The 16,714-nt window shown below is 40.6% G+C and overlaps 1 protein-coding gene across 1 annotated transcript in view; it reads right to left on the reverse strand.

Annotated features, from left to right (window-relative positions):
* The window catches only part of VPS53 (VPS53 subunit of GARP complex), a 212,940-nt gene that overhangs the window by 118,374 nt on the left and 77,852 nt on the right, over positions 1-16,714 (reverse strand). Inside the window, exons 8-11 of the mRNA XM_089668435.1 lie at positions 13,903-13,981; positions 12,694-12,837; positions 6,593-6,735; positions 2,105-2,246 (exon numbers count right to left, since the gene is read on the reverse strand). Of these exons, the coding sequence (XP_089524561.1) occupies positions 2,105-2,246; positions 6,593-6,735; positions 12,694-12,837; positions 13,903-13,981 (508 nt within the window). The remainder of the gene's footprint in view (positions 1-2,104; positions 2,247-6,592; positions 6,736-12,693; positions 12,838-13,902; positions 13,982-16,714) is intronic.

The following is a 16,714-nucleotide window of genomic DNA, read 5'->3' on the forward strand; positions in this document are numbered from 1 at the left end:
GGTTTCAGACTGGAAAACCCCATCCCCCCCAGGACTACCACATTTGAAGATGAGTTTTTTAAGCTGTAAAAACACTAACGCTGTTAAATGTAGTAAACCACGGTAAAAACATGGCTAGGTGTGTTTTTGTGCCTCAAGCATTTTTTTCTAAGCAATGGACACTGGCAATTTTTCATTATACAGTAAATTCCTACATTTCCCAGTGTGCTTTGCTGTTCTTGCTGTTATTGTCCGATCTGTGCTGTGTGATTCCACGCAGAAAATTTTTTCATCTGAGTGTAGCTCATGTATGTAGTTAGCATGGCCAAATGCATATTTGTGCTCTATGAATACGAAACATGAAACATTTTTCCTCTGCGTGTAGCTCATGTATGCAGTTATCATGGCCAACGGCTCCCCGCATATGAAACATGAAAACATTTTCCTCTGCGTGTAGCTTACGTGTGCAGTTAGCATGGCCAACTGCAAATCTGTGCTCCACGCAGAGGAAACCGCTCTCAAAATGGTGACTAAACAACTGCACAATGACTATTCAGGGATGCATTGTGAGAAAGTGGGAGTTAAAAATACAGAATGGTGTTTTTTTTGCTAAAAAAAAAAGTCTAACGTGGGCATCGGCAGTCAGAATCAGAAGAGTCATCCATCCACACTGCTCAGATGGAGGAACCTGTTAAAATTTCTTTCGTTCAGGTTCCATGCTGAATGAAAGAAAGTCAATGTACATATTGCAAGCTTTGGTAGCAGATTAGAATCAGGTTCAATGGGGGGGGAAAGAAGAGAGTTTTTTTTTTTTCTTTTATTAGTAAAGTATTTTCAAGCACCTTGGTGTCTGCTGGTGACCATACACCTTAGAAACTGCATGTAGATGTTACAATCTAGTTGTACAATCTGCTTTAAAAAGCCCATAAATTAGTCTTTTTTTTTTTTATTCAACCAGTGCATTGAACAAAAAAAAGTCTTGATTCCCTGATACCCCAAATGACTCAATTCCTCCACCCATACACTCAAATCCTCCTCGTTGAGCTTTTGTATCCTGACAGAGGGGAGAGTTCCCCGCCATCAAAATACACTAATCTGCGCTCCCGTCTATAGCCTAGCTATATTTTACTATGTTTAACAGCATTAGAGTATTTTTACAGCTAAAAAACTCATCTTCAAACGCAGTAGTCTTTTTTTTTTCCAGCCTGAAACCGCCCCTCTCAAAAAATGCTGCTATAGTCGAAAGATTGACTTTTGAACAACCAAGCCTGTTCATGCATGGATTGAAATGTATCCGGTCCCTACTAAAAATGTACTTCTAAATTGTATTGTGTATGACCATGTTTAAATAAGGCTTTTACTTTTAAGAATCACTGTAAGTTCACTGTTGCAATGTATACCAACCTTAAGGTCTGTCACTTACTGCAGTGACTGCAAGGAAATTTTTCTTGCAGACCACACATTATGCATCAGTCACCCCATGACCTCCCAAAATCAACCAACTAGAAGTAGAATTTGCACCACCAGGGAGACTTGGGTAGTATATAAAAAGCCTCCAGCAAAAGAAATAAAAGAAACAGATAAGAAAAGGAACATTCCAAAGAGCCTGAGCTAAAGGTGGTTTTATCTTATCTGTGCTCTGGGATCATATATTTTGTTCATACACCTTAGAAGAGACATAACCAATTTCCTACATACTCATGTCAATCCAATCAGAACATACAGTAGTAACAATCACATCATAAGAGTTGTTGATCCAGAACTTTGATGTTCCTGTGTTTACACATGTAGGTTTGTCTGATCTGCAGAAAATCAGGCAGTTTAAGAATCCAGAAATGTGATTTGTGATTAATAAATTGTGTAATTCTTTGCAGCTTGGATACATCTGTGCATATGCTTAGGAGAAATAAATACATTTGCAATGCCAGATTTACTCATCACCTACAGTGGCGATGTTCTGCTTTCATCTCAAACACCGCTTTATTGATGCTTTTCAAAACAGATGAAATGACAGACAATTCCCAGTATCCAGAAAGCTGCAGTAACGCAAAACTACCAAACCCATATAGTATATTACTGGCAATACGCACTCATGCAACTTTTGACTGCTAAATCATCATCTTACCACAACAGTGTCAGTCAAGGTACAGCCAGAGAACTTTTTTGCTAGGAGACCCTCAAAGTTAGTGGTTCTCTGAATAGCAAAGAGCAGAAGCTTCACCTCAATTTCCTTTGCTCTTGTCCTCATGATTTTTGCAAGATCATTTCTGCAGAAAATAGCAACATGTATCAACTAAAAAAAATGAATACTATAAAACTACATTAATTGTTCCACCACTATACTGAAGCAGTACTTAAACAAATGACACAGCAAAGTGAGGGAGAAAGAGGCAGAACACCAGAAACAGGGTCATTATATAGACACAACAGGGTTGTTTATAGACACTATCCAATGCAGAGGGGAGCTGGAAAAGCAATACCCCCCTGTACATGTTAGGAGTTCTCAGTAGAAAAAATGGCAATATGAGAATCAAAGATTTTAAAAATGGCTGTTTCTGGAGTTAACCTTTAAACCAGGCATTCCTACATGGCAGACTGAGTCGATGTTCCTTCCAGATCGCTGCTGTACCAGAGGTGCAGAGGGCTGTGTAATATGAAGGTGTACCACAGGTGTAGGGGGCTGTGCAATATGAATGTGTACCACAGGTGCAGGGGGCTGTGTAATGTGAAGGGGCGCCAGAGGTACAGGGGGACTGTGTAATGTGAAGGGGTGGCAGAGGTGCAGGGGGGCTGTGTAAGGTGAAGGGGTGCCAGAGGTGCAGGGGGCTGTGTACTATGAAGGGGTACAAGAGGTGCAGGGGGACTGTGTAATGTGAAGGGGTACCAGAGGTGCAGGGGGCTGTGTAATATGAAGGGGTGCCAGAGGTGCAGGGGGTTGTGCAATATGAAGGGGTGCCAGAGGTGCAGGGGGTTGTGCAATATGAAGGGGTGCCAGAGGTGCAGGGGGTTGTGTAATATGAAGGGGTGCCAGAGGTGCAGGGGGCTGTGTAATGTGAAGGGGTGCCAGAGGTGCAGGGGGCTGTGTAATGTAAAGGGGTGCCAGAGGTGCAGGGGGTTGTGTAATGTAAAGGGGTGCCAGAGGTGCAGGGGGCTGTGTAATATGAAGGGGTGCCAGAGGTGCAGGGGGCTGTGTAATATGAAGGGGTGCCAGAGGTACAGGGGGCTGTGTAATATGAAGGGGTACCACAGTTGAAGGTGGCTGTGTAATGTGAAGGGAGGCCAGAGGTGCAGGGGGCTGTGTAAGGTGAAGTGGTGCCAGAGGTGCAGGGAGCTGTGTAATATAAAGGGGTGCCAGAGGTGCAGGGGGCTGTGTAATATGAAGGAGTGCCACAGTTGAAGGTGGCTGTGTAATGTGAAGGGAGGTCAGAGGTGCAGGGCACTGTTTAATGTGAAAGGGTGCAAGAGGTGCAGGGGGTTGAGATGTGAAAGGGGGGCAGAGGTCACTGCTCTGGGGAGGTGCTGTGAAGGGGGCAGAGGATACCACTGTGAAGGCAGATTCAGAAGACTATTGTGAAAGGGAAACAGTGATGTGAAGAGGGGATTGTTATATGCAGAGGGGCTGAGGAAACTGATGTAAGATAGGTATTGTGAAATAAAAGGCTGGGATAAAATTTCACTGATCGGACTTTCATGAATTTTAATTCAGTACCCCTGCTTTAAACCTTCTTGTGTTCTCTATTGCTTACTGAACAATGAATCATCACTGTGACCATGCTGATCTACTGTCCAATAAGGAAGCTGGAAGGTTAAACCAGGAAATAAGGATGTTATCTGCCTGGTTGTACTATGTGGTGGGAGGTTGGGACAAGGTTGGCAAATACACAATTTAAAAAAAATTGAAAACAATCATTGAAAATTCAGGATTACGATAAAATATATCATTTGTATTGCTTAATAATGGTGTACAAGGAAAAAGTGTAATAAAACATCCGTTGATTCTGCCATATATTCAGTGCTATCCTGCGTACTCTGCAGTCATATAAAACAGTGTTACCAGCCCTGCCCCAGACCACCTCTCTGAAACTACTACAGAACAAATAAATTCTTTAAAAATCATACAATGTGATTTCCTGATTTTTTAAAAAAAATTCTGTCTCTCAGAGTGGGAATGCACCTACAATGTGAATTTCAGACCCCTCCATGATTTCTAAGTGGGAGAACTTGCAAAATCGCAGGGTGTTCAAATACTTCTGTTCCTCACTGTATATTTAATCAATACTATAAACATAGTTTTTCATGGTATGAAGTGACATTAGACTTTGACAACACAGTGGAAAAAAGGTATATTCATCATGTACTGAACTTTATGAAACCAATGATAAAACCAACATGGGGACAGAATGTAGTAGTAAGTTTAATGTGGTTTTAAACCGTGCAGGTAAATGAAATGTAAAGTTTCTTTTCTGACATATGAGCAGACTAAAAAAAAAGCTATGGGCCATTCCAAACAAAACTGACCCCAGTGACTTTTCCACATGCATTTCAGGCTTGTTCTTTTATTGTTAGGACTGGGCAAGAAACATGATTGTGGAAAGGTGAGGAGTTCAGGGTACTACTCATAAGGGGTTTAAGCCAGCATGTGTAGTAGAAGAACAAAGCTTTGGCAGCAGATGCAGTTCTCATTAGAGAGAGAACAATGACAGGTATAAAGGGTATTATAAAAGCTCTGGTACTATGGATACTTTTCATCTCCAGGGGATTTCTTTTTTTTCCTGGAGTCTACTCAGGACAGAACGAACCGCTAAACTATTGAATCAAGTACTTGGGCAGCTCAAAGTCTTACATTTTGTACAAATTTCACTGAAAGCTCTCATTACGGCATAAAGAAAATGAATGTTGCCCTTAAATAATGAGCAAGGATTGTATTGCTTCATCCAAGGTAAAAGCCCTAAAGACAGATTTTATTTCTGTAAAGGTGAACTCTAGGTTCAACTGTTGGCACCTAGGAAAATAAATTATGCAGAAAGGCACTGTGCACCAAAAGGAAGTCGGCACGTTGGATTGTTATGCCATTATGCAGCTGCAAATTAGGTTTATAATTAAGTACAGAGGTCTGGATCATTAGAGAAAGTCAGGTATATTATAGTATACTTCTTACATGAGGTCATAGACTATGAACTGGAGCAATGACCACTATTGATGATTAAGATTGGAACAGCAGTAAATGCACAGATCTGAGGTGAGGGGCATAGGGGAATGCAATTACTACTATACTTCTCTTTCCCTAGTCATTATTTTGTGAAGTTCTTCCTCAGCATCCAAAAATACTGACACTGCCAAGTAATGACAAACGTCTACTGCTTATGACAATACTGTACATAAAATTGAGATCAAAACAGATCACATATTTCAGAAATGCTGATGGGTGTAGCTTCACTGTGCATGTTCTCTCTCTCTCTGCTTGCATGGGTTTCTCCAGGTACTCGTTACCTCTCACGCTCCAAAGACGTGCTGGTAAGATAATTAGCTCCTGTCTAAATTGGCCCTAGTATGTGTATGTACTGTAAGAGATATGGACCTTGAGAATAGGGACCGATGTGAATATACAATATGTAAAGTTCTGTGTAAAATGTCAGTGATATTTAAATATCTGTAATAGATAGATTGTAGCACTTCATGCATGTCTGCATGTTGGAAGAAGTCCATGAACTGGAACACCCAGGTAGCAACGCGCAGCATCTTCATACACAAGGGCCAGTGTATGTTCAATACATCACTTTAAAGTGGTAGTAAACAATTATTTTTAACTTGTAGATAAAATGAATATCTCCTAAACGTGCACCGTTTAAGAGACATTTGCTGTTTTTTTTTAGAGCCATTCCTTCAGAGTACTGTGCCGTGGTCCGGGACTTCTGCACGCATGCGTGGGAGTGATGTCATCGCGGCTCGGCCAGTCAGACAGCCAGAACTCACGAACCTGGAAGGAAGACAGGGTGGAATTGGCCAGCGTGCCACTGGAGGGCTTCGTTTTAAGGTAAGTCCTTCATAATGTGCTAGAATGTGATGCATACTAGCATATTATGACATTTTCTTGCAGGGGATTTTTATATTCTTTTTTTTTTTCTACCTGTGGTTTACTATGGCTTTAAGTCAAAATACCTCCCAGCTTTTTGTGCACTTGACCTGCTGAGAAATGCATGCATTTAAAAACCCCATGTGATTACCTATTTATTTTGCAGCATACACTAAGTGACTTAACTTGCAAAACCTGGGTCAAGAGAACAGGTTTCTTCCTTTTCTAAAGGAAGAAATGGTTTTATTTTTGATATGGCATGTTTTTATTTTTCACAAAGCAATTAAGGGTTTTGGCTGAAGGGCAAAGCAACTTGCTTTCAGAAGCATGCTACTTGCATTAAAGATCAGTTTAAGCAATTTCTGAGACCATTTATAGTTGATCTTCAAGTGCATTTGTCTTGCTGTTGACATCCTTCTAGCTTGCGGTTGACCCCCTACCAGCATCAACTTGCTGCAAACCGCTTGTGCAACTTAAATGCACTGGGAGAAAAATAATCTAGTAAATCCTGAACACGTGAAAGAAAATCCAAAATTTTACCTGGTTATATGGCAAAACTCAACAGCAATGCGCTCTGTCATGCACCAGTCCACAGGAAACATGCGGCCATACTTCTCTTCATAATCCACAAGCTGACGTTTAATCCAAGCATAGCGCCTGTCAATTTTGTCAAGCCACGCCACCTGCCACACAAAAAGGACAAACACCTAAATAACATATATGCAGGAATATGGAAGATAAATACCAACTGAACATTTAAAGTACATGTAAAACCAAAACTTTATTTTTACCATCAGTGTCCCATTCAGGAGTTTTCCCTGTGCTTCCTGTTCTGTAAAGATAACTGGAACAAGTGTCCCAAATTTTAAGATTTCCCCTCTATTCATATGCTCTGGTTAAAGCAAAAAAAAAAATACTGTATTTTCCTTTACTTTTTGTCCCAACGATAATGGTCACCGGGAAAGAGTCAAAGGGTGAATCTCCCTAATGGGGATATAAACCACAATAAATACCCTTCCTTGTTCGAAAAAAAAAAAAGTTTACACTTTAGACACATTTTAAAGTAGATGTAAACTTCATTTTTTTTAAATCTGTTGACAGGAAGGGTTTTTATGACAGAAGAGACCATATTGGTCTCTTCTGCCATAATTGCATCCTCCTGTCAGCTGTCATGTACACTGAGCTGCGCATATATGGCCCCGTCAGGAGCGTATTTACCACAAGACAAACAAGGCATTTGCCTAGGGCAACATTTTTCAGGGGCAGCACCGCCACCTGGAAGAAGGGACATACGCGGCATGAGCAGCAGGTGGGATCCAAGAGAGGCTGCGGGCTGCTGGATGGTGAATGCAGAGCCTGACTCTCGTTCCCAGGGATGTCCGGAGCTGCGAAAGTGATTGTCTTTCTCTCCCGGGGGGGGTGGTTTGCTAGTATATGGGGCGTGGTGATAGTGGAAGCCTCTCTGGGGGGGGGGGGGGCAGGGGTTTTGTTTGTCAATGTCAGGCTCTCTCTGCGGGGAAGGGGGGGGATTTTTGTGCTGCCTATGACAGCACAAAACCTAAATATGCCATTGGACCCTGATCTATACTGCAGCGATGTGACTCTTGTGCACATGCGCGGAAGTGACGTCATCGTGGCCTGGCCTACCAAATGGCCGAAGGCACAAAACCTGGAAGGAAGACCCAGAGAAGATGGAAGCACTGGAACGATTCCAACGCCACGCTGGAGTGCACTGTTTGACAGGTAAGTCTGCCAAATGCTTTGCATACTAGCACATTATGGCATAACCCACCTTGGGGCCCCTAAAGAAAATTCTATAGCGGAGTTAACTACCGCTTTAACGATTATTCTAGGATTCAGAGCGTTAAATCAGATGATAAAATATTTAATATATAGTGTAGGGATCTATATTGAAAACAGTTTGGATTATTTATATGTGTAGTACTACATTGATGTTGGTGCATTTTGTTGATCTGACAGAGCTAATCTGTGGATCATTTACTTCCGCTAATAAATTCTGATGCACATTCAAGCATGGTATGCATGTCCAGTTTTTTTTTTTTTTTCTTTGTTCAACTAGCAGGTTGAAGAAAAAGAAAAAACTGACAGATCACTGCATCAATACAATGATGTGTGATGCAGGGATCTCTCCCACTGGGCTATTGTATTATGACAGGGGGGGGCCTTACCCCAGAATACACAAATCAAAGCTTGCACCCATTGGCTGCAAGTGCCGATCGAATGATGGTTTTCCAAAAAGACTGTTCAACAGAAGTCGGTCATTAGACTGGCTTCTGTTGAACACACAGCAGTACACCTGTACCAAAAGTTGACCTGTTACCTTTAAACCGTATGTGTGTACCAGGCTTTAATCCTCAATCAACGTTCACATTCAGTCAATGTTCACTTGATTAAAAAAAGAAAGTCTCTCAGCGCTCTTACCTTAGTACATGAACAACAGTCAATTGAATATAAAAAGTACTTATTCCCTATTTCTATTGGTGGAATCTCCAGAGTTGATAATATAACAAAGTCCTGGCTCAGGATGGTTGGTGCAAGTATTCAGCAGCCTTAATAATGGTTCATGTGGAATGGCATATAGAAGACAACAGAGTAGCCAAAGTGCAGGAATTATGAAAAATAATGTGTCCTTTATTAACTGCTTTCACGCCGCTCTATAGCAGAAATATTGCTACAGGGCGGTACGGGTGCACAAAATCATGTATATATTCGTAATTGTGCTGCTACAGGCAGGGGCGCGCATGTCACCATTCTCAGCCTCAGCTATCAATCACTGGGTCCCGGCCGGTGATTGCCGAGTATCTTCGACAGGGAAGAGACCTGAGTATAAACAAACACAGATCTCTCCCCTGTCAGCTCCTCCACACTGCTTTGTATGGCTCTGCATAGCAGAGCCATACAAAGCAGTGTGCTTACAGTGTAAAGCACTCACACAGCGCACATTTAACTCTTGGATCGCCCCACGTTAACCCCTTCATGCCCAGTGCCATTAGTACAGTGTCGCTGCTTACCATCCTTACATGGTGAGTCCAGTTTCCTATGGATAACAGCTGTAGCCGGTCTGTAGTTTGGACTCATTCTCATGCACACACTGTCATTTCCCTCTATGTCTTAGCAGCACTTCTCTTACTTAAATGAAAATTTGGATATTTGTTTAATAAATGACACATTGTTTTTACTAATTCCTGCGCTTTGGCTACCTTGTCTTCTAATGTGCATTTCAAAGCAGCTCTCAGGGAAGGCTTTGGGAATTTTTTCCTGTGAAGCACTGCACATACAAAAAAATTAGCACTGCCCAGCACTTTGTGACACTTCAATAAAGTTCACAGAAAATCAGCATTACTGTTGTTCCACTGCACACTAGACCAGCACAACATTCTAACTCTGCTGCTGTGAATGGGCACTTTCACACTGCTGCAAAGCGATTTAGTCACAGTGCGAGTGCAGCATAGTGTATCTGCGGTTTACATGCAGGTTATCCACACTTTTCTATAGACGTCTATTAGATTGAGCGTTTTTTTTTGTTTTTTTTAAAGGGCATCAAAAATCCAGTGTGCTGCATCTTTGGTCCACTTTCAGAAAATGCACCAAAATTGCCAGATCTAATGGCGGTTTATGGGAAAGCGAGGGTAACTTGCACGAAAACAGTGGGTACACTGAGATGCACTCAAGCTATAGCCAAAATTCAGTGCAGCAGTGTGAAAGCTCCCCCTTAATGTAAAATTTTGTAGCAGGGTTTAAAGTATCAAGTGTACATAAGACTGTATTAACTGCAAAGTGTTACGGCGCCAAAGACCACTTGCTGTTACACAGCTCTACAACAATAATTCTTAGTACATAGAAAAAGTAACAATGGACTGCTGTTACAAAGTTAGGAAACTGTTCTTTGCCTTAATTAAGAGAACTAAGATAATTAAAGGATGCAGCACCTGCATCGCCAAAAAAAAAAGGAAGGATTACCTATAGAAAAAAACTGTGCTAATGTGCTTCTTGCTTACTTACAAATGCAAATAATGTAATTTTTGTTTGGGGGGGGGGGGGGGAGATGGTAGAGCGATAGCGGTTCTTTAAGGGCTCATTCACACAGAAAGTAAAATGCTGTGTTTAGATGCACACTGCGCCCAATTTTGTATGCATCTAAATGCAGCACTATAGTAATCAATGAGCCCATACACATGTCTGCACCTACCTGAAAAAAGAAGTGCTGCATTTAGTAGAAAGAAGTAAAACACCTCTGTGTCCAGGACAACACAGATCTGCATATTTTATGCGTGAATGCACACATACAGTAGATCTAAAAAGTCTAAAACCCGTCAAAATATCAGGTTTCTGTGATGTAAAAAAAGAAGACAAAGATAAATCTTTTCAGAACTTTTTTTTGAAGTACCTTTTGATTTTATTCTAGCACTCAGTCTTTTGAGGTATGAGTCTATCAGCATGGCACATCTTGACTTGGCAATATTTGCTGACTCTTCCTTGCAAACACACTCCAAATCTGTCAGATTGTGAAGTTATCTCCTGTGCACAGCCCTCTTCAGATCACCCCACAGATTTTCAATTGGATTCAGGTCTGGGCTCTGGCTGGGCCATTCCAAGACTTTAATCTTCTTCTGGTGAAGCCATTCCTTTGTTGATTTGGATGTATGCTTTGGGTCGTTGTAATGCTGAAAAATGAAGTTCCTCTTCATGTTCAGCTTTCTAGCAGAAGCCTGAAGGTTTTGTGCCAATATTGACTGGTATTTGGAACTGCTCATAATTGTCTCTACCTTGACTAATGCAGGCCATAGACGGTTTATCGGCCGATTTTTCGTCCGAAAAACGAAACATCGTTCGTTCTGTAAACCTATGTTGACACCAATGATTGTGAAAATCAGCCATTTTTCACGAATTGTCCAGCATGACCAATAAACGAAATGAGGAGGAACCGCGAAAATCGGACGATGCCATTGCCCCACTAACAGTGTGAAAATCGGCCGATTATTCTTTCAGACGAAAAATCAGCTGATAAACGAACCGTCTTATGGCCTGCATAAGGCTCCAGTTCCAGCTGAAGAAAAACAGCCCCAAAGCATGATGCTGCCACCACCATGCTTCACTGTGGGTATGGTGTTCTTTTGGTGATGTGCAGTGTTGTTTTTGCGTCAAACATATCTTTTAGAATTATGGCCAAAAGGTTCAACCTTGGTTCCATCAGACCAGAACACATTTTCCCACATGCTTTTGGGAGACTTCAGATGTGTTTTTGCAAAATTTAGCCATGCTTGGATGTTTTTCTTTGTAAAAAAAAGGCTTCCGTCTTGCCACTCTACCCCATAGCCCAGATATATGAAGAATACAGGAGATTGTTGTCACATGTATCACACAGCCAGTACTTGCCAGATATTCCTGCAGCTCCTTTAATGTTGCTGTAGGCCTCTTGGCAGCCTCCCAGACCAGTTTTTTTCTCGTCTTTTCATCAATTTTGGAGAGACATCCAGTTCTTGGTAATGGTCACTGTTGCGCCATATTTTCTACACTTGATGATAACTGTGTTCCATGGTATATCTAATGCCTTGGAAATTCTTTTGTTTCCTGACTGATACCTTTTAACAATGAGATCCCTCTGATGCTTTGGAAGCTCTCTGTGGACCATGGCTTTTGCTGTAGGATGCGACTAAGAAAATGTCAGAAAAGACCTACTAGAGCAGCTGAACTTTATTTGGGGTTAATCAAAAGCACTTTAAATGATGGGCAGGTGTGTACTGACTCCTATTTAACATGATTTTGAATGTGACTGCTTAATTCTAAACACAGCTACATCCCCAGTTATAAAAGGGTGTGCAAACTTATGCAACCATATTATTTTAGTTTTTTATGTTTACTCCCCCACCCCCCTAAAAGATTTCAGTTTGTCTTTCAATTGAGTTGTACAGTTTATAGGTCACATTAAAGGTGGAATAAGTTCTGAAATGATTTATCTTTGTCTCATTTTTTTTTTTTACATCACAGCAACCTGACAACCTGAGGGGTGTGTAGACTTTTTATATCCAGTTTACATGCCTAAATGTATAGGCTTGTAAATGTGTAGCTATTAATTTGAATGTAAGAAGATTTGTACACTTCTAAATACTGTATGCATCTAAATACAAGTACTTTAGATGTGTTTTCTGCAGGATTTTCTGCCAGCAAGAACCTTTTCATGCAGAGAATACACAAATGCCCATGTGAATGAACCCTGAAACTGCACAGCAGGCACACACCTAATACACTGATGAAATCCATATTAAGTGAGCTATTTTGTCTACCAATGGATTCCTATTTGCATCCATCCAAAGATTTACATGGCTCTACCACATAACAAAGACATGCCTGACAGGAGTTCTGTGTTTTTTCTGTGGTAGTACATTAACACTTAGGGGTCTGCTACATACCTCACACATCCTAATACTGGATATTGAACAGAGAAACAATAGACTGGTGGGCTCATGTCTGTGCTATCTCTTTCTATCCACATACTTTTACAATGCAAATGACTGGCTCCATCTGCTGCTTCTCCATAATTCTGTCTGAGCTCTCCTGTACAGGCATTGCAATGGTCTAATACCAAGCAAACTGAAGTAGCCATACTAAATTATTCTTACATCTTGGTTCTCTTGAAAAAGCACCAAGTACTCAGAAAGATGCTGCCTGATGAATTTCTTGATGATCTCTTGTTTAATCCGGACATCCAGGACATTAGCTACCAAGCAAGCATCACGCAGGACATTGCTGGGTCCTCCAGGTCTCTGGTAAAAAAAAAAAATCATAAGTGACTATTAGAATTGGCTTCTTTCCAGCAAGCTATAAAAGTACATTCAGTGATACCGTGAATTCCAGAACACCGTTAACAAAAAGCACAGTTGTGCCAAATCATTGTTCAGGTTTATTAAATGGAATATATTTATTAAAAACAAAAATACATTCAAGCCGTCGGAGCCCATGAACCCGGAAGAGTGACCGAGTGAAGATGGAAGTCCTGTCAGCGGTGACAGTGTGCTGCTGAAGGGCATTCGTTTTAAGGTAAGTTTCACATAATGTGCTAGTATGAGATGCATACTAGAACACTATGACATTGCCTTGCAGGAGAAAACTTTTTTTTTTTTGGAGAGTTTACTACCGCATTAAAGTCAGTGCCAGTTTCCTCCCTAAGCCTTCGGTCAGTGACACTAAACAATATCCTTATTATCTGAAATTGTTTAATCCAGTGTATTTTCTGCCTCCGTGAGCTTTCGTACATCTCCTTTTCCCTCTCACTTCCATTTGTTTGGAACAGACAGTGCACGCTAGTTGTCACTGCTCTATACGCACAAATCCCATAACCCACAGTTCCTAGACCATCTTGACTGTGAACAAGAGAGGGAGGCTAAATTCCTAATACAATGGGAGAATGAGCACAGCCACCCTCTAACAGCAGCAGTTCAAAGCAGCAAAAAAAAAAAGAATTTGGAGGAGGATGAGAGCAAAAGAAGGTACTTTTTTGACTCAATACATACTTGTATGCATGCAGTCTGTGCCCCCGCTAGGGAGATTCACCCTCTCTATTTGTCCTGTTTACCATTATCATTAAGTATCTAAAGTAGAAGAAAATGCCAAATCTCTCTCTTACTCTACCCAAAATGCAATTTAAAAAACGTATTGCCTTATTACACTTTGTGATTACACACTTGAGTTTAGTGACATTTGAGATTATTTCTGACCAAAATCTGTGGGACTGTGGTATAAACATTGCGAGGTATGGTGTGAATTGTACATTGCTAAACACCAGCATAACAGAAACATAAATAGGAGGAAAAAAAGGATAAGTAATCTACCTTTGTACCCTGAGATGGAAATGCCTCCTCAAAATCAGCTAGAATCTGCTGTCCAAGTTCAGTCTGAGCAGCTTTAACTCTACAAAAGACCAAAAATGCAAATTACACATTATACATAGTATATAATATTGACCATGATGTGCACAGCTATACCTTTTAAAAGTCACAAATATAATGTCTGACAAGTTAGGAACACAATTGCATTATGCAACCAACCATATATACAAGTAAACAAAACGTACAACTGGGATCAATGACAAGAATTTTTAAGTCACTTTTTGATGTCACTCACATTTTTACTGTTTTCTTTTTTTTTTCTTTTTTTACTGTTTGCTTTTCTTTTTTGTTTTTGTAATAAAAAGGTAGACATCTGCATATTAGTCACTAGAGGCAGGGAAAATAACTCTGTCTAGTTGCTTAAAGTGTTACTAAACCTAGGACCCCACATTCACTGTATCTGACCTCCCACAGTACACAGAACTGCAATTATTTTAGTAAATATAAACTGCTAAATACCTCTTCTCATCAACAATATTGCAATCTTGTGACTTCTATCAGTGTCCAGCTGAGCACTGGGTTATCGTGTAGGAGAAGTTTTCATTCTGCTCTGACTGTCCTATAAGGCTGCATAACCCCTGTCCCTTTGTCTGCACAGTGCTGATTTACGGTGTGCTGATCACATGTGCCCTCCCAAAGAAAAAAAAAAATGTCTATAGCAATACAGGTGAAACTTCAAAAATTAGAATATCGTGCAGAAGTTCATTTATTTCAGTAATGCAGCTTAAAAGGTGAAACTAATATATGAGATAGACTCATTACATGCAAAGGAAGATAGTTCAAGCCATGATTTGTCATAATTGTGATGATTATGGCTTACAGCTCATGAAAACCCCAAATCCACAATCTCAGAAAATTAGAATATTACATGCAATCAATAAAACAAGGATTGTACATACAGTGGGGATCGAAAGTTTGGGCACCCCAGCTAAAAATTTGTATTAATGTGCATAAAGAAGCCAAGGAAAGATGGAAAAATCTCCAAAAGGCATCAAATTACAGATTAGACATTCTTATAAAATGTCAACAAAAGTTAGATTTTATTTCCATCATTTACACTTTCAAAATAACAGAAAACAAAAAAATGGCGTCTGCAAAAGTTTGGGCACCCTGCAGAGTTAATATCTTGTACTGCCCCCTTTGGCAAGTATCACAGCTTGTAAACGCTTTTTGTAGCCAGCCAAGAGTCTTTCAATTCTTGTTTGAGGTATCTTTGCCCATTCTTCCTTACAAAAGTCTTCCAGTTCTTTGAGATTTCTGGGCTGTCTGTCACGCACTGCTCTTTTAAGGTCTATCCATAGATTTTCAATTATGTTGAGGTCAGGAGATTGTGAAGGCAATGGCAAAACCTTCAGTTTTCGCCTCTTGATGTAATCCCCCGTGGATTTCGAGGTGTGTTTAGGATCATTATCCATTTGTAGAAGCCATCCTCTCTTTAACTTCAGCTTTTTCACAGATGGCATCAAGTTACCATCCACAATTTGCTGAAATTTTATTGAATCCATTTTTCCTTCTACTCGTGAGATGTTCCCTGTGCCACTGGCTGCAACACAACCCCAAAGCATGATTGATCCAACCCCATGCTTAACAGTTGGACAGAGGTTCTTTTCATTAAATTCTGTGCCCCTTCTTCTCCAAATGTACCTTTGCTCATTCCGGCCAAAAAGTTCAATTTTAACCTCATCGGTCCACAGAACTTGTTTCCAAAATGCATCTGGCTTGTCTATATGTTCATTTGCAAAGTTCAAACGATGATTTTTGTGGTGAGGACGTAGAAGAATTTTTCTTCTGATGACTCTTCCATGAAGACCATATTTGTACAAGTATCTCTTTATAGTGGAATAGTGTACCACAACTCCAGTGTCTGCCAGATCTTTCTGGAGGGATCATGCTGTCAAAAGTGGGTTTTAAATTGTTTTTCTCACAATCCTGCGAGCTGTTCTGTCTGATATTTTTCATGGTCTTCCAGATCTTGCTTTAACTTCCACTATTCCTGATAACTGCCATTTCTTAATTACATTCCGAACAGAGGATATTGACATCTGAAAACGCTTTGCTATCATCTTATAGCCTTCTACAGCTTTGTGAGCGTCAACTATTTTCAGTTTCAGTTTTCTAGACAACTGCTTAGAAGAACCCATGGTGCTGATTGTTGGGGCAAGGTCAGATGAGTCTGGGCATTTAAAACCTTTCAGATTGACATAACCTGGTCTTCCCGGACGATGATTGAGAACAATCCATGACACTGGCAGGTCTCAGCTTTGCAAAGGGGGCAGTGCATGCTATAAATTCTGCAGGGTGCCCAAACTTTTGCAGATGCCATTTTTTTGTTTTCTGTTATTTTGAAAGTGTAAATGATGGAAATAAAATCTAATTTTTGTTGACATATTATAAGAATGTCTAAACTGTAATTTGATGCCTTTTGGAGATTTTTCCATCTTTCCTTGGCTTCTTTATGCACATTAATACAAATTTTTAGCTGGGGTGCCCAAACTTTCGATCCCCACTATAGAACAATATCGGACCTCTGAAAAGTATAAGCATGCATATGTACTCAGTACTTGGTTTGGACCCCTTTTGCAGCAATTACTGCCTCAATGCGGCGTGGCATGGAAGCTATCAGCCTGTGGCACTGCTGAGGTGTAATGGAAGACCAGGATGTTTCAATAGCAGCCTTCAGCTCTTCTGCATTGTCCGGTCTCATGTCTCATCTTTCTCTTGGCAATGCACCATAGATTCTCTATGGGGTTCAGGT

This window comes from Staurois parvus, unplaced genomic scaffold (assembly GCF_062004578.1).
Source record: "Staurois parvus isolate SC_StPar_1 unplaced genomic scaffold, SC_StPar_1.0 ptg000058l, whole genome shotgun sequence".
NCBI lineage: Eukaryota > Metazoa > Chordata > Amphibia > Anura > Ranidae > Staurois > Staurois parvus.